The sequence below is a fragment of the Myotis daubentonii genome, chromosome 1, assembly GCF_963259705.1.
Source record: "Myotis daubentonii chromosome 1, mMyoDau2.1, whole genome shotgun sequence".
In the NCBI taxonomy this organism is placed as follows: domain Eukaryota; kingdom Metazoa; phylum Chordata; class Mammalia; order Chiroptera; family Vespertilionidae; genus Myotis; species Myotis daubentonii.
The window spans coordinates 218858637-218873870 of record NC_081840.1 but is presented as its reverse complement, the minus strand read 5'-3'; the positions used below and the strand labels follow the sequence as shown (position 1 = coordinate 218873870).

General features: G+C 46.8%; 1 protein-coding gene and 1 pseudogene across 2 annotated transcripts in view; both read right to left on the bottom strand.

The window, feature by feature from the left end:
• SEL1L3 (SEL1L family member 3) overlaps positions 1-15234 on the bottom strand; it is a 106532-nt gene that overhangs the window by 59762 nt on the left and 31536 nt on the right. For both annotated transcript variants that reach the window (XM_059674064.1, XM_059674074.1), the window contains exons 7-9: positions 8854-8986; positions 5336-5468; positions 3442-3582 (exon numbers count right to left, since the gene is read on the bottom strand). In XM_059674064.1, the coding sequence (XP_059530047.1) occupies positions 3442-3582; positions 5336-5468; positions 8854-8986 (407 nt within the window). The remainder of the gene's footprint in view (positions 1-3441; positions 3583-5335; positions 5469-8853; positions 8987-15234) is intronic.
• Positions 7855-7974, bottom strand: LOC132223344 (U4 spliceosomal RNA; annotated as a pseudogene).

Genomic DNA, 15234 nt, shown 5'->3' with positions numbered 1-15234 from the left:
TTCCAAGCATCAAACACCCGATCCTCGAGTCCATCCTCCGAGTGTATCTCAGAAATGAGAACTGCCCTAACCAGATTGGCTCAGTGGATAGAGCATTGGCCTGCGGACTCAAGGGTCCCAGATTCGATTCCAGTCAAGGGCATGTACCTTGGTTGCGAGCACATCCCCAGTGGGGAGTGTGCAGGAGGCAGCTGATCGATGTTTCTCTCTCATCGATGTTTCTAACTCTATCCCTCTCCCCTCCTCTCTGTAAAAAATCAATAAAATATATAAATATAATTAAAAAAAAGAAATGAGAACTGTACTATGATGAGGATGGACTTTATTCAAGTCCACCAATCAGCAGACTGGACAGCTCGGGGCGGCGGCAGAAAGCACTGCGAACACAGTCCCTATTAACTCGAGTGGCTCAGAGCCCTCCAAAGCCAGCCAGACACTCACTCCCAGCAAGATGAGCTTGGGAGGAAAGGTATGTGAGAGACCAGGAACAGAAACACAGTCACACCAGTCTTACTACTCTTCTATTTATAGACCAGAGGAAAGATACTTTAAAAACTGTACACTTATTTTTTTTACCCTCAATTTATGAAATCAAGTGTTCTGCGTTTCTCACAGCCTTGTTAGAAAATGGGCACAGTGTCTAGCACCAGGCTCTCCAGGGTGAGCGGGAGAGCTGTGACAGCCCAAGCGAGGGCAGTGTGCCAGGTAGGGATGAATTTAAATGAGGACCCCGTGCGCCTCCTCTGCAGAAGCCTCCAACGTCACCTGGAAGAAAAGGGGCTGAAGGCAGAACGGGGGTTGGGGTGGCCCTTGGGGTCAGTGGTGTTCACAGCTGGCTGCAATGTGACAGTCGGCAGCACCACAGCCCGGGAAGTCCTTGGGTTTGGGGAGCACATGATTTGGGTTTTTAATTAAATTCCACTTCCAGAACTCCACAGAGAAGAAATCGTTCTAAATTCTTATAAACAAAACTTCTGAGCTGTAAAAACAACATGAAAAGATTCTATTGAGAGTATTTACTTTAAAAAGAATTGTGAAATTGATTCACTCGTGTTCCCAATCGGCAAAACGACATTTAAATATGATTGGAAATCTCATAAACCAATTTCGCCTACACTGTCCGGCATGGGCCTCCCTCTCCTGGTCGCCTGTCTTGCAGGGCAGCTCCACCGCCTCCCAGATAACCAACAAAAACCTGGGAATTGTGTCTGCTGGGTGATAAGAGCCCTAACACTCAACCAGAGGCGATTTGGCTCTTTGGGGACATTTGGCAACACCTGAGGACATTGTTGGTTGTCGACCCCAGAAGGGAGTCATGGGGAGGGAGGGAGTGCTACTGATACTTAGCGGATAGAGGCCAGAAACACATATAGCATCCCACAAAGCACAGCACAGATCCCACACCACAGAGAATCCAGTCCAAAATGTCAACAGCACCGAGGTTCAGAAACACTGCTTACAAAGAGCTTACTGTGTGCTACACTGTTCTGAGTATTTTATATTTCTATCAACTCATGTAACCCAACACCAGGAGAGAGGTACCATTATCACCCCCATTATGCAGATGAGGAAACCGAGGCTCAGAGAAATGAAGTAACTGGATCAAGATCACACAGCTAGTAGGTGTGCTACGTTCAAATGGGACCCAGGCCACCTGGTCCAGAGGCTGTGCTGTCACATGACTCCGCATGGCCTCCCTTGCCTCATTCTGAGCCAACCTCTTTCCAGCCCTCATTCACTCCATCACTCTGTCCCGTTCAGGCCTGCGTCTTCTCCCCCTGGACCGTAGCAATGGACTGCTTCCAGCTCCACAGCCCTGCTTCCTCCCAGCCCCAGAGGGACATCAAAAACCCAAATCTGATCCCACCTCAAAAACCCAAATCTGATCCCACCTCTACCCCCCACCTGAAGCCCTTCAACAGGTCCTTGTCACCTACAAGGTAAAGCCCAAACTCTTCCAATGGTGTCTGAGCTCTGGCGGGAATCATTCCTCTCCAGCCTCCCCCTGCCTCCCAACCCCCTGCCCATCATTAACACTGCTGTGCTGTTTCCACCTCCCTGCAGCTACTCTGCCTACAGTGCCCACCCCCATTTACTTACCTGGGAAATACCTACTGACCCTTCAACTATCAGTTCCAGCGTCACCTCCCCCAGGAAACCGTCTCTGAACATCCCAGCCCCTCAGGTACAACGGACCCCTCCCTTCTTTTACCATTTACTTCCACGGCCTCTATTCAATATTATTGCCCCTTTTCCTTGCTTTCAAGTCTGTGCCCCAAGGGCAGGGGCTTTGTGTTGTCTTACTTACCTCTGAAATCTAGCCAAGTCACGAAGCCGTCACTCAGCAAGTATCAATGAATGAAAGATGAAATACCCCACAGGGCTTGAATTCCTTCTTACATGAAGCAGAAGTCAATTTCGGCAATGCCTTGACACAAGATCTAGCCATGTGCCCGGAACACCAGGGGTTGCCTCTGACCGCTAAGATAATTATCATCACCCTTCCCCTTTGAGTCCCCTTCCCCAGACTGCACATCTCAGCTTCTCTCCGCTTCCTAAATGACATGGTTTCAAGAGAACTCATGGCCTTGCAGGGTGTACTGAATCCCTGAGCAAACCCAAATCGCAAGGGGAGAAGCTGGCCACATTTGGGAAGATTCTTGAGATGCTATTTAAAGTGCACTTTAAATCAGGGGGTCTCCAGTTCAAGTGTCTATGGGTCAGGCAGGTGAGGCCCATGAAAGAGGTAGGCAGGTGCTGCTGAAATAGAGAGAAGAGGCTATCAATGGCCCGAGTGTTCGCTCACCTCCAGGGTTGCTGCGATGTAGGTCAGGTTGCCAGGTCTTTGAATGTTTTGAGAAAAGCTAAAAATTTGCATTTTTACACAAGGTTTTTTGATACTGGTAACTTTTTTATTTTTTAATCAACAACATTTGAGCCAAACCAACTGCATTTGGGGACCAGCTCTGGCTGCAGGCTGTCCACTTGAGGCTTTGGCTTTAACTAAAGATTGCTTGAGCACCCAGCCAGGGTGGTTCAGGGGTTTGGCATCGACCTATGAACCAGGAGGTCACAGTTTCATTCCCAGTCAGGGCACATGCCTGGGCTTTGGGCTTGATCCCTAGCAGGGGGAGTGCAGGAGGCTGTTGATCAATGATTCTCTCTCATCATTGATGTTTCTATCTCTCTCCCTCTCCCTTCCTCTCTGAAATCAATAAAAAAGAAAGAGTTGCTCATGCGATTCCTAAATATAAGTTTTTGTATTTAGTGTTGGAAGTGTGCATAGATATATTGAGGGTTGTGGATAAGGCAGAATTTAAATTTAAAGTTAAGCTAGAAGACTAGGGTTAAAAATAACTTGGAGGCATAAATCACCAAAGAGGTGGGAAAACAGGGAGCCTTCCTAACCGGCGTCCAAAGGCAAGGCAGAGACACACTTACCCGTCAGCAGACCCATTTCCATCAAGGACTGGAACAAGCTGGGGTGCTGGGCTCTCAGCTCCTTGTCCCAGGGGAAGGCTCTGCACATGGAGGGTCTCCCGTACCTGCGCCTCAGGTCCAAGTAGGAGTTCCGCAGGTCACCTGCAGGAGAGGGAAGCATAAGATACCACTCCCCTTGGACGGGGTAAGTCTCACCTCTCTGCACCCTTTCCCCCATGGGGAACTAGAAATAAGAGGTCAGAAGTACCATTACTGGGTATGGGTTGGGCTGCATTAGGGATTTGAAATTGGTACGATGCCTTTGCCTTGAGGTCACAAATTCAAAGCCAAGTCCGAGGGAAATGTGCCAAAGTCGCTGATGGCTGTTGAATAATTCTACAGAATGAGCAGCTGGCCTCGGACTGGTCCCCAGGAGGCCAATATCTAGGCCATTTTGTTGGCAGTGTGAGCTGAGGAGCAAAGTCCAACGATCCCCAGGGACACAAGGCGGTAGATGGTAGAAAAATCATCCCAATGCCCCAAACAGATCAGCATGCAAGGCTGGCCTGCCCACGCAGGCTACCTCTCCTACAATGTCATCAGCTATCAATACCAGTTTCTTTCCTGCTCAGGACATTCCTATTCCTATATATCTCCCCCCTCTTCTGACAGCATCGTATTTTCTGGATGATTCAGCAGTGAGAGCAGTAGCTGGGGACCAGTATAGCCTATTCTTAAATCGAATTGCAGAAGAGCCGTCCTTCCACATTTACCTATTGCCACCTCCAATCACTCCCCGGGACCATGCTATGCGAACCCTATGGGACTGGGGTGTGTTCATGACACATCCATTCCTCCCTGGCCTGAAACGGGAAGTTCGGTTTTGGAGATGATGAGATATGGGGGCAGCACTGAAATACTCAATTTGCTTTTGCTGATGGCAAAGGCCCCAGAGGAACTTCTCTTCCAGAAGGAACATATGTGACTAACTCTATTGCCACCACATCAAGCAGGAAGATCCCTAGCACAGAGAAATTGCTAAGTGCCAGATCCGAGCTGGAACGTTGGAAGATAAGATGAGGCCCGTTTTATAACAGAAACACACCCCATATGAGTGAAAGGATGTCCGCGCAACTCTGAGCAGGCACGAAAGCCTTCTATTTGAAACTCATTCCTTCTGTTACAAATTACCGATGTCTTCCAGCATGAGTCGATTTCAAGGATTGAAAAAATAAAACCGAGCCCCGAACAACAAAGTCATTGTTTAACACTTCTGAAAGCTAATATTCAGATATTAATGGTCCAAGACAGAAGTGCACCGATGGGGAAACGTTTCTAATGATTAATTTATTTTCCAATTCATTTTTATTTTCTTAGACCGGCCTCAGATCCCATTCTGAATGGGAATAATGAAATGTGAGGCTCAAAACACTTCCCTTTGTGCACTTAAGCTAAACCACGTACGATTAAAGCTATGAGGCAGGTTGGGCTGTTGTTGGCCGTTGGTCTGGTTGGAATCCAGGTGGAATGGACGCTTTCCCTTGCATCTGTCTGCAGAGGTCATACTTCTCCCCATCGATCAAGTCATATATGTTCTATTCCAACCCCGTCAGAAAGAAGCCAAATGTGTTGACACAGATGCACAGAGCTAAAGATTGCTCTCCTGGCCCGGCTGGCATGGCTCAGTGGTTGGGCATCGACCAACCAGGAGGTCACAGTTCGATTCCCGGCCAGGGCACATGCCCGGGTTTCGGGCTCAATCTCCAGTACCGGGAGTTCAAGGGGCAGCCGATCAATGACTCTCTCTCATCATTGATGTTTCTATCTCTCTCTCCCTCTCCCTTCCTCTCTCTGAAATCAATAAAAATACGTTAAAAAAAAAAAAAAGATAGCTCTCCTAAAGCTCAATACTTACATGCTTCTTGGCTCCTGCTGCCTTGTTGTACTGTGGATGCGTACACAGACACTATTTCTTGAACTTCTGCACACCTTTCGTAATATAACTTGATTTGTTCAGCAAGTTGCTTCTCAAGGAGGGGATTAAAAATCTATAAGAAGGCAAGAAAATCGAGTGATCGATTGTCACCAAACAAATACCTTTGAGGCTGTGTCCGGGTTGATGTCCTTCTCCCTCTGACATTACCAGCTGGTTTGTTTGTACTCAGATCATTCACTCTGGGTTTGCAAAGGGAGGATGTAATTCAAGGACACTCTGGCTCCGGCCACTTCCTCCTGGCTTCTTTTTGCGGCATCTTCTCCCCCGCAGAGCTTCTTAAATGCCAGGCTTTCCCAGAGGCCAGGCCTCCACGCTCTCCTTGCTCCCCACCACATGCTGTCCCCAGAAAATCATATTCCTCTCCCCTTCAGTTCTCAAGGGACAGGAAGTCAACCTGTGCTGTGCAGCTGACTGGGAGCCCTTCTCCTGTTTTCTTCTGCTTGGCAGGCTCCTACTCAACTTCCAAGGGGCAGATTCAAGGTCATCACTTCCAGGAAGCTTCCCTAACAGCCTACCCCACCCTCACCTGGTTGCCTATAGCCATGTTCCCATGTCGGTGCTCCCAAACACTGTGCTCACATCTGAATGAATGCACAGACCACATTCTTTCATGACATATTTGCTTAAGAGAGATAAGGAAGCTCCTTAAGAAAAAAGACCTGTCTCATGGCCTGGCCAGTGTGGCTCAGTCATTGAGCATTGACCTGTGAACCAGGAGGTTACGATTCAATTCCCAGTCAGGTCACATGCCAAGATTGTGGGCTCAATCCCCTGGGGAGGAAGCAGGTGTGCATGAGGCAGTTGATCAATGATTCTCTTACATCATTGATGTGTCTATCTCTCTCTCCCTCTCCCTTCCTCTCTGAAATCAATATCCTATCTAACAAAAGAGAAACATGGTAATTAGCGTACGACCACTACCCTTCCCATTGGCTAATCAGGGTGATATGCAAATTAACTGCCAGCCAAGATGGCGGCTGGCAGCCAGGCAGCTTGAAACTAACATGAGGCTTGCTTGCTTCAGTGACGGAGGACTCCAACATTCCCCGCCTGCCGCTGCCGGCCTCTGAGCTTGCAGTTTGAAACATTGTAACAAATATAGAAGCTAAACAAAACCCCAGAAACCTCCTTCAGCCCGCCGGGATCTCAGAGCTGGAGTTGATACAGAGTTTTGATTATAGAACCCAAACAAACCAGATACCTGCTTTCAGCAGCAGAGGCCTCAGAGCTGGAGCCAGAGCTAAAGCTGGCCCAGAATAAAAAAAAAAAAAGGAAAAAAAGGAGCGGTGGGGAGCTTCAGTCACCCGGCAGCCCGAAAACAGCCCTCAGCCCCTCACCCAGACTGGCCAGGCACCCCAGTAGGGACCCCCACCCTGATCCAGGACACCCTTCAGGGCAAACCAGCCGGTCCCCACACGTGCACCAGGTCTCTATCCTATATAGTAAAAGGGTAATATGCCTCCCAGCACCGGGATCAGCGGAGCCAAGAGGCCTCCCGGCACTGGGATCAGCGTGACAGGGGGCAGTGCCCAAACCCCCTGATCGCCCTGTGGCTCTGTGTGTGACAGGGTGCGGCACCCCAACCCCTTGACCGGCCCTGCTCTGTGAGTGACGGGGGCAGCGCCCCAACCCCCTGATTGGCCCTGCTCTGTGTGTGACAGGGGGTGGCGCCGCAATCTCCCCATCGACCCTGCCTTGAGTGTGACAGAGGGCGGTGCCCCAACCCCCCAATCGGCCCTACACTGAGCGTGACTGAGGGTGGCATCGCAACCTCCCGATCCACCCTGCTCTGTGCATGACAGTGGGTGGCGCCCCAACTCCCCAATCGGCCCTGCTCTGAGCCCGACCAGGGGCTGCACCTAGGGATTGGGCCTGCCCTCTGCCACCCAGGAACAGGCCTAAGCCAGCAGGTCGTTATCTCCCGAGGGGTCCCAGACTGCGAGAGGGCACAGGCCCGGCTGAGGAACTCTCCTTTCCCCCGAGTGCACAAATTTTTGTGCACTGGGCCTCTAGTATATATATAAAGTCCTGTCCCAACTCAGTGGTTTTCAAAATACAGGTTGTGGCAGTGGTTCTCAACCTTCCTAATGCCGCAACCCTTTAATACAGTTCCTCATGTTGTGGTGACCCCCAACCATAAAATTATTTCTGTTGCTACTTCATAACTGTAATTTTGCTACTGTTATGAATCGTAATGTAAATATCTGATATGCTATATGTGTTTTCCGATGGTCGCGACCCACAGGTTGAGAACCGCTGCATTAGAGGGTTATGAAATCACTTTAGTGGCTGTCACAAGCAGTGATTTTTAGAAAAATAAAACACAAAATATCTGAGTACACTGAACGTAGCAAGGGTGTGTATATGTATGTGTATATATGTATATGTGTGTGTATATATGGGCATACATATGTACTGTTCATGATATTAAATTTCTTATTGTGGACCACCTTTAAAAAACAAGTTTGAAAGCTACTATCTTTATTTTTTTTTTCAATTAGCAATAATCACACCTTGGATAAACCTCATTGCCTGCAATACTGCCACTGAGCAAAGCTGAAAGCTACTATCTTAATTAACCTTGGACTCCTCAGCACCTGGCACAGAACCTGGCACAGAGTAGGTGTTCAATAAGTATTGGCCACACAAATGAATAAATCTCATTTTTTCCACTTCATAGAGGTCTCTCACTTGGGGTTCTAAGATGCACCCATGGATGGGAAGGATCCTCATTTTTCCTCAATGACTTTGTCTAGTGCCTCTTGCTTTTTCCAGAACAAACCCCACAGGGTCACAGGAATGAAAGAAAGTTCCTTTTTAAGGCATTCAGTGATCTCTTTACAAAGGCAGAGAAAACAATGGCTGTGAAGGCCGTTGTGGGGCAGCCTCCTCCCTGGGCAGCAGCACTGTGGGCAGGCCTGGACACTGGACAGGTGCATCTAGGGGTGGGTTTGGAGGTGAGAGCCATTCAACAGCAGCTATGAAGCCCTCTGGGCCGGCCACCTGAGTGTGAGCCTGAGGTCCAAGTTTCTGAAGGGCGTGGTGAACAGAACCTCATCTGCTAGCGAGGCTGCTCTGTTGCTCCTTTAAAAAATAGCATCTAAAGGAAGCTTTACCAAATAACTAAGACTCTTTCCTTTCATTAGTTTAATCACTGGATGGGCAACAGCCTGATAAAAACCTACTCTATAATTAATCCAGTGGTTATTAAAACAGAGGAAGTAAATGGTTTCCATTTTATGAGTACTAAATGAACCAAACGTTAACAGAAATCTATTATCGTGTTAGCTAGGGGAAACGACTCAATATTAATAATGTTTGGTGACAGAGCCGATGAGAGATCCCGCTTAAATAAATCTTTTGTTTACACAGGGTTCCAGGCCTGAGCCACATGCCCGTGAGCACCCACAAACTTTGCCTCGATCCCTAGGGCTCACCTGTGCAGGGTGCAGAGTGCGGAGACGGTAGTATTTCAGAGGTCCGAAAAACCCTGCGATGCCGGCCACATACCTGCTCCCTCCGATAATGAAGTACCCAGCAGTGTCATTATAATGGAAGTCCTCCAGGAATCTACAGAAAAACACAAAGGCTCTGTATTTGAACCAGGTTTTGAAAAAGAAACTCTTGCATTGACCCTCATTAACTTACTCCAAAGTCCCATAGGCCCTTCACTCTGAGTTCTAGCAGATGAGATGATGGTGGAGTTAGGCAGGCTTGGGCTATGATTCTGCCCTTTACCAGCTGTGTGATCTTGGACCAGTCACTTAACCTCTCTGGGACTGAGTTTTCTCATTAGTAAATTAGCTCCTCACTTATAGGATCGTTAAAAGAATTAAGTGAACAGAAAGACATAAAACGTCTAGCCGAGTGCCTGGCTTACTATCAAAAAGGAATGGATATTGAGATGGGTGAAACTGTTTGGAATCATTAAAATTATTTGGAATTGCTGGCCACAACAGGAACGATTTCACTCTAAAAGAAAAAAAAAAAAAACTTGTTGAATGGATAGAAGGCATCTGTGGAGGAAAACTAAAAACATATCCTATTAAGTAAGAACTTAGGTAAATTCAGTTAGGAGGAGGAGGCCACAGCAAGGTTAAAGGTCTTGGCCAAAGACAAAAGGTCAGCACAAGTGACACAATGAAAGTTCACTTTGTCCTCAAAGACTCAAAGGATCAGGAAGGAAAATGGAAGGAGAACTGGGTTAGCACAAATAAAATGCTCAAAGCTGTTCCTTGCGACCTTGATTATATTCGCCAGAGACTGGCGAACTCCAGATGTCTGTCAGTGAGGACTGACCACGCCCGTGCTGGGGCCTGGCCGTGCGCTCTCTCCCTACACAGTTTAAACAAGGGATGGGGGCTCAGTGGACTGACCTAGAGAGCTCCAAAATTCACTGCTAAGTGAAAATATGAAAACAAAAGTGCAGAACAAAGGGTATACTTTTAACCTAGGAAAGAGGAAAATGAATATATATTTTATTGATTTGCATAAAAACTTTGTAAGTATACAGGAAACAAATACAATATTTCCTCATGGCACAGGGTGCCCTTGGGGATGTTAGGGTAGAATGGATGGGGGCAGAGAGAGAAGCAAGACATCTAACTGTATACCTGTTCATATAATTTTATTTTTTTTAAACCATGTGCATTAATTGCCTATTTCTTTAAAAATTAAAATAGGAAAGGTGCAATGAGAGCATATGTGAACAGCAAGTGGGTGGGGGTGGACATCAAGCCAGGCAGAGAGCAAAGAGCCAGGAAGCGTAGAGGGCAGATGGAAGCAGAAAGAAAGAGCATAAAATGTCAGGCAGACCGCCAGGAGCCCAGCGAGCCACAGGGGCAACAGGCCAGGGTGATGCTCATGGGGACAGAGAAAGCTACCAGTGGCTGGATCAAAAAAAGCCAAGCAAGATGAAGGGAGGGGGAGAGGGGGGAGAGGGGGGAGATGGACTGACTGTTAGCAAGGAACCTGACCCTTAGCAGGCACACCTGGCTGGAGAGGGAGACAAAAGAGTGATGAGATGGGCCCGAGATGGGCCCGTGCAGACAGCACCAACTGAGGGCAGTTGGAATGAGCGCTCTGGAATGCTCTGTAGACAAAGGCAACTCACATGGAAAAGAAGTGCTTCCTCTCCCGTTAGTTCTCTTTGCAGAATCTCAGAATTGAGGGGCCAGGAGAAGATGACGGTCTTCTCTCCTGACTTTTTTTTAGGTGGGACCACAAAGTTATCATCTCAGAGCGTACACTGACTCTGTTTTTCAAGAAAAGACTTGAACTGCCCTCCTGAGACAATCCCCAGCACTCCGTGGATACCAAGCAATGCTTCTGGAGTAAAAGCTCTCGGGAACTCTCCTTAACCAGCCACCCGCTCCCCTGATGGCCCATTTCTGCATGCTGGAGCCTTGTTTCTCATTTTATCAAAGGGATAAATATAATAATAATACCTGTCTACTGGGTTGTTGAGAGGACTCAATGAACTAGGATTTAAACAAAGCATTTAGAACAGTGCCTGGCACATAGTAGGCACCATAACTTCATGATTATTATTAACCTAGTCCACTGTTGGACTTTTTCTACCACCGCTTGAGTGACATGCTTAGTACAAGTCAGATGTGTTTGTTTCCAAACATGTTAATGCCAATTGTATGGTCACTTAATTGTACAATATAATTAAATATTATGTTCCCCAATAAAATATGGGTGGGGCAGAAGTTGTTCATTCTGTAAAAAAAGAAGTTGTTCATTCTGAGTTGAATACTTCAAGGAGACTCAGTTAAAAAATGGTTATTGCTCAGACAGCGTGGCTCAGTGATTGAGCATTGACCTATAAACCAGGAGGTCATAGTTCCATTCCCCGTCAGGGCACATGCCAGGGTTGTGGGTTTGATCCCCAATGTGGGGCATGCAGGAGGCAGCCGATCAATGATTCTCTCTCATCACTGATGTTTCTATCTATAACTCCCTCTCCCTTCCTCTCTGAAAAAAAAAAAGGTTACTAAAAATTGTTGTGGAAGTAGGACAATTGTAAAAGGTTGGAAAAAGAAATCGAAGACATCTAGATGGATTTTAGGCTCTGATCATTTTACAAGTGTCTTTGTTTTCTTTTCATTGGGAGAAACAGACACTGCATGCCGTTTACTCAAAAGATCAGAGAGAACTCTGATCGGGAGATTCATATTCAAAGGAAAGGCCCTACCTGGAAAGACTGGCAATGGTTGTACATTTCAATCTTTTAATTAAAATCAAATGGTTAAGGTATCTTTTTAAAATAAAACTTTGCTTTAACCGAAGTTGACCAATAAATTACTTGGTGCCTATGGTACTGGGTTATGTTTTTTAGTTTTTTCATCATGATTATAATATAACCAAATAGGAGATCTTTCCAGCCTGGTCTCCAACATTTTTCTCCTCTAAAATCCTCAGAGGCTGCACAAACATTGCAAGTGGTTCCTTGATGGGTGCACTGCATGATGGTCATCCGTTTCTCTGACATAAGAGCTGAGCTGGATCTTCTAGAGTCCAGGTCGGTCCCTTTCGAAAACCTCAGACACAATGTCAGACGTCTAACCTCATCTGGACATAGGAGAGCTTCCTGGGTTATGACTGCAGAGCATGGGCAGCCAATGCTGTTAAACAGACCTCACTCAGCATCAGGAAACAGCCCCAGCTCAAGGGGGCTTTCATAGGGGAACTTAGAGCTGCCAATTAGTGCCCCCTCACTCCTTAGAGTAATTCTCATCTTTAATATCATTCCCTCGGGACCTGCTCTAAATGCTGACCCCTTGTCATCTTCGTAGGCTGCCTCACTCTTTTCCTTCCCAGCATTCGCCACAATTTGTCATTTTATTTTTTTTATTTTTTATTATTAGTTAAGGTATTACAAATGTGTCCTCATCCCCCCCATTAACCCCCAACCTCCCCCCTCACAATTTGTCATTTTAAATTTATTTGTGACTTTATCTGTTGAAGATCTCTCTCCCCCCCTAGACTTCTTAGCTCCAGGAAGGCAGGGACTGACTGTATTTAGTCCGAGTCCAGCACTGTGTCTGCCACATGGCCGCTGTGTTGAATGAGTGAATATAAACTAGAGGGTGGATGGATAGATGGATGGATGGATGGACAGACGGACGGATGGATGAGTGGATGGATGGATGGATGGATGGATGGACAGACGGATAGATGGATGAGTGAATGGATGAATGGATGGATGGACAGGTGAGTGAATTCGACACTATACGGGTCTGCATTTGTTACCTGCCACTAAGTGTTACTAGTAGTCTTTCATGCATGGGTAGCACTGCACTTTTGAGCACTTAGTTACTGACCTTCCTAAACCAATGTTGTGGGAGAGCAGCTACCATTATGTTTGTACTTCAAGAACAAATAGAAAAAAAAGGTGAAGAAGCTTTCCTTGGAACCTCTAGAAACATCTGGACTATTCAGTCCACTGGCTTGGCCCACTCTGAAAGTGCAATTCCAAATATCTAATCACAAGGATCCCAATGGGCCTGGTGTTAACTCTTTAGTTTGATGGGAGAGGTTCCAGGGATCAGGGAAGAGCAGCTGAGGTGGTGGGGAGGGCACTCCTGGGTGTGGGCACTGCCAATATTGCCAAGTAAGGAGTCACTTTGGTGTTTTACTGGGATGTTGGATTGGTATGTATATACCAGGAAACCAGCCCTCATCTCTACAATCTTCTATGACCACACTGATTTTGTCTTTTCTTAATATTGTGATATTCTGTTCATTATGGATTCTTGACATTAATTTTGATTGTAGAAAATACTGTAGTAAATGTTAGTTACCGTGATTATTGTTATGAGTTGAATTGTACCCCCCCCCCCCCGCCAACATTCATATGTTGAAGTCTGAACTCCCAAGGGCCTCATAATGTGGCCTTATTGGAAAGAGGGTCATTGCAGATGTAGTAAGTTAAGAGAAGGCCATGCTGGGAGCCCTTAATCCCATGTGACTGGGGTCCTCAGAATCAGAGGAACTTTGTGCAAGGACAGACACGCACACCATGTGAACACCATGTGAAGATTGGAGTTATGCTGCCCACGTCAAAGAACTGCCAGGGCTGGGAAAGAGGTCTGGACCAGACCCTTCTCGGGAGCCTCCAGAGGGAGCATGGCTCTGCTGACACCGTGATCTTGGACTTCTAGCCTCCAGACTGGGAGACAATACATTTCTGTGGTTGAAGCTACTCAGTTTGTGGAACTTTGTTCAGCAGCCCCGCAAACTAATACAATACTGAGGGTGGTAGGCTTTGTTTTTTTCCTTTCTCACCTCACCCTGTTCCCAGCTCTGGGTCAGACTGTGACCTCTGTGTCTATGATTCAGTCATGTCAGCCTCTGGATTTCTGGAATTTAGAAGGAAAGGAAACCTTTACATAAAAAATGAAAAAGAGCCTATAAAATTCGATTGGTTGTCATAAATGTTCTGGGGTTGGAGGTGGGTGTCAAAGGAAAAAAGGGAAGGGATTATTTTATTTTATTTTATTTTAAATATATTTCCATTGATTTCAGAGAGGAAGAGAGAGGGAGAGATAGAAACATCAATGATGAAAGAGAATCATCGATCGGCTGCCTCTTGCCCAACCCCCACTGGGGTTTGAGCCCATAGCCAGACATGTGGCCTGACCAGGAATTGAACCATGACCTTCTGATTCATAGGTCGATGCTCAACCACTGAGCCACGCTGGCTGGGCTGGGCTGAGGGAGGGATTATTTTAGACTTCATATCCTGAAACACAAACCCTGAATTTCTGGAGCCCCCTTTACAGGGCACTCGAGGGATTTCCAAAGAGCCACTATCATCCGTTTCACCAAAGCAAAAACTCCTGGGCCTTCCTATTCTCCTCTTCAGAAAAGAACTCACAGCCACCTGTTATATACAGCGAAACTCACACCTGCCAACTGCCTTTGGGCTGGTCTAAATCCAATCAGTGCACTTGCAGACTTCTGCTCCAGTCTTGGGCCTCAGTCTACATACAATAGAGCTATCAAGTCACCACTGACCTATCTGTGCAGGTTAAGGAATAACACTTCTTTAGCCTTTCATATAACTCTAATCCTCTAATCCAGCCATGACTCTAAGAATTGTTCTATGTGCCCAGGGCCTAAAAGGAGTCAGCTTGGCTTAAATGCAAACAGAAATGGCAGGGTGGGGGGAAAGGGGGAGGCAGGGGGTAGGGAGTAGAGAGTATGTCCCTTTATTCCCCTGTCTCCTCCTGTTTGCTTTCCTTTCTGTAATAATTGGTTTTCAAGAAAATATGGGTTGTGAGGGGCCTTTGAGTGAATGGAGGTGTTTGGAAAGGCAGCTTTGTGCTTGGTGTAGTCAATGACTACAGGAGGGAGGAATGACCCCCAACCCCAGCCCAGGCAAGGTGTCCAACTGTCCTGATACATTTTAAAAAACAGTAAATGTTCTAAGCTGGTAATTTTTGTTTCTGTTCTTTAGACTCATTCTTAAGCATTTGAATATATACATACACACACACACACACACACACACACACACACACACTAGAGGCCCGGTGCATGAATTCATGCACCAATGAAGTCCCTCAAACTGGCCTGTGGGATTGGGATGAGGGAGGTTGGCCAGTTGGGGAGAGACCACAGGAGGGCTCCAGGGCATGTCTGGCCCATCTCGCTCAGTCCCGATCTGCCAGACCCCAGCAGCAAGCTAACCTACCGGTCAGAGCATCTGCCCCCTGGTAGTCAGTGCATATTATAGCAAGTGGTTGAGCGGCCTTAGCATATCATTAGCATATTATGCTTTGATTGGTTGAACGGACAACCAGACACTT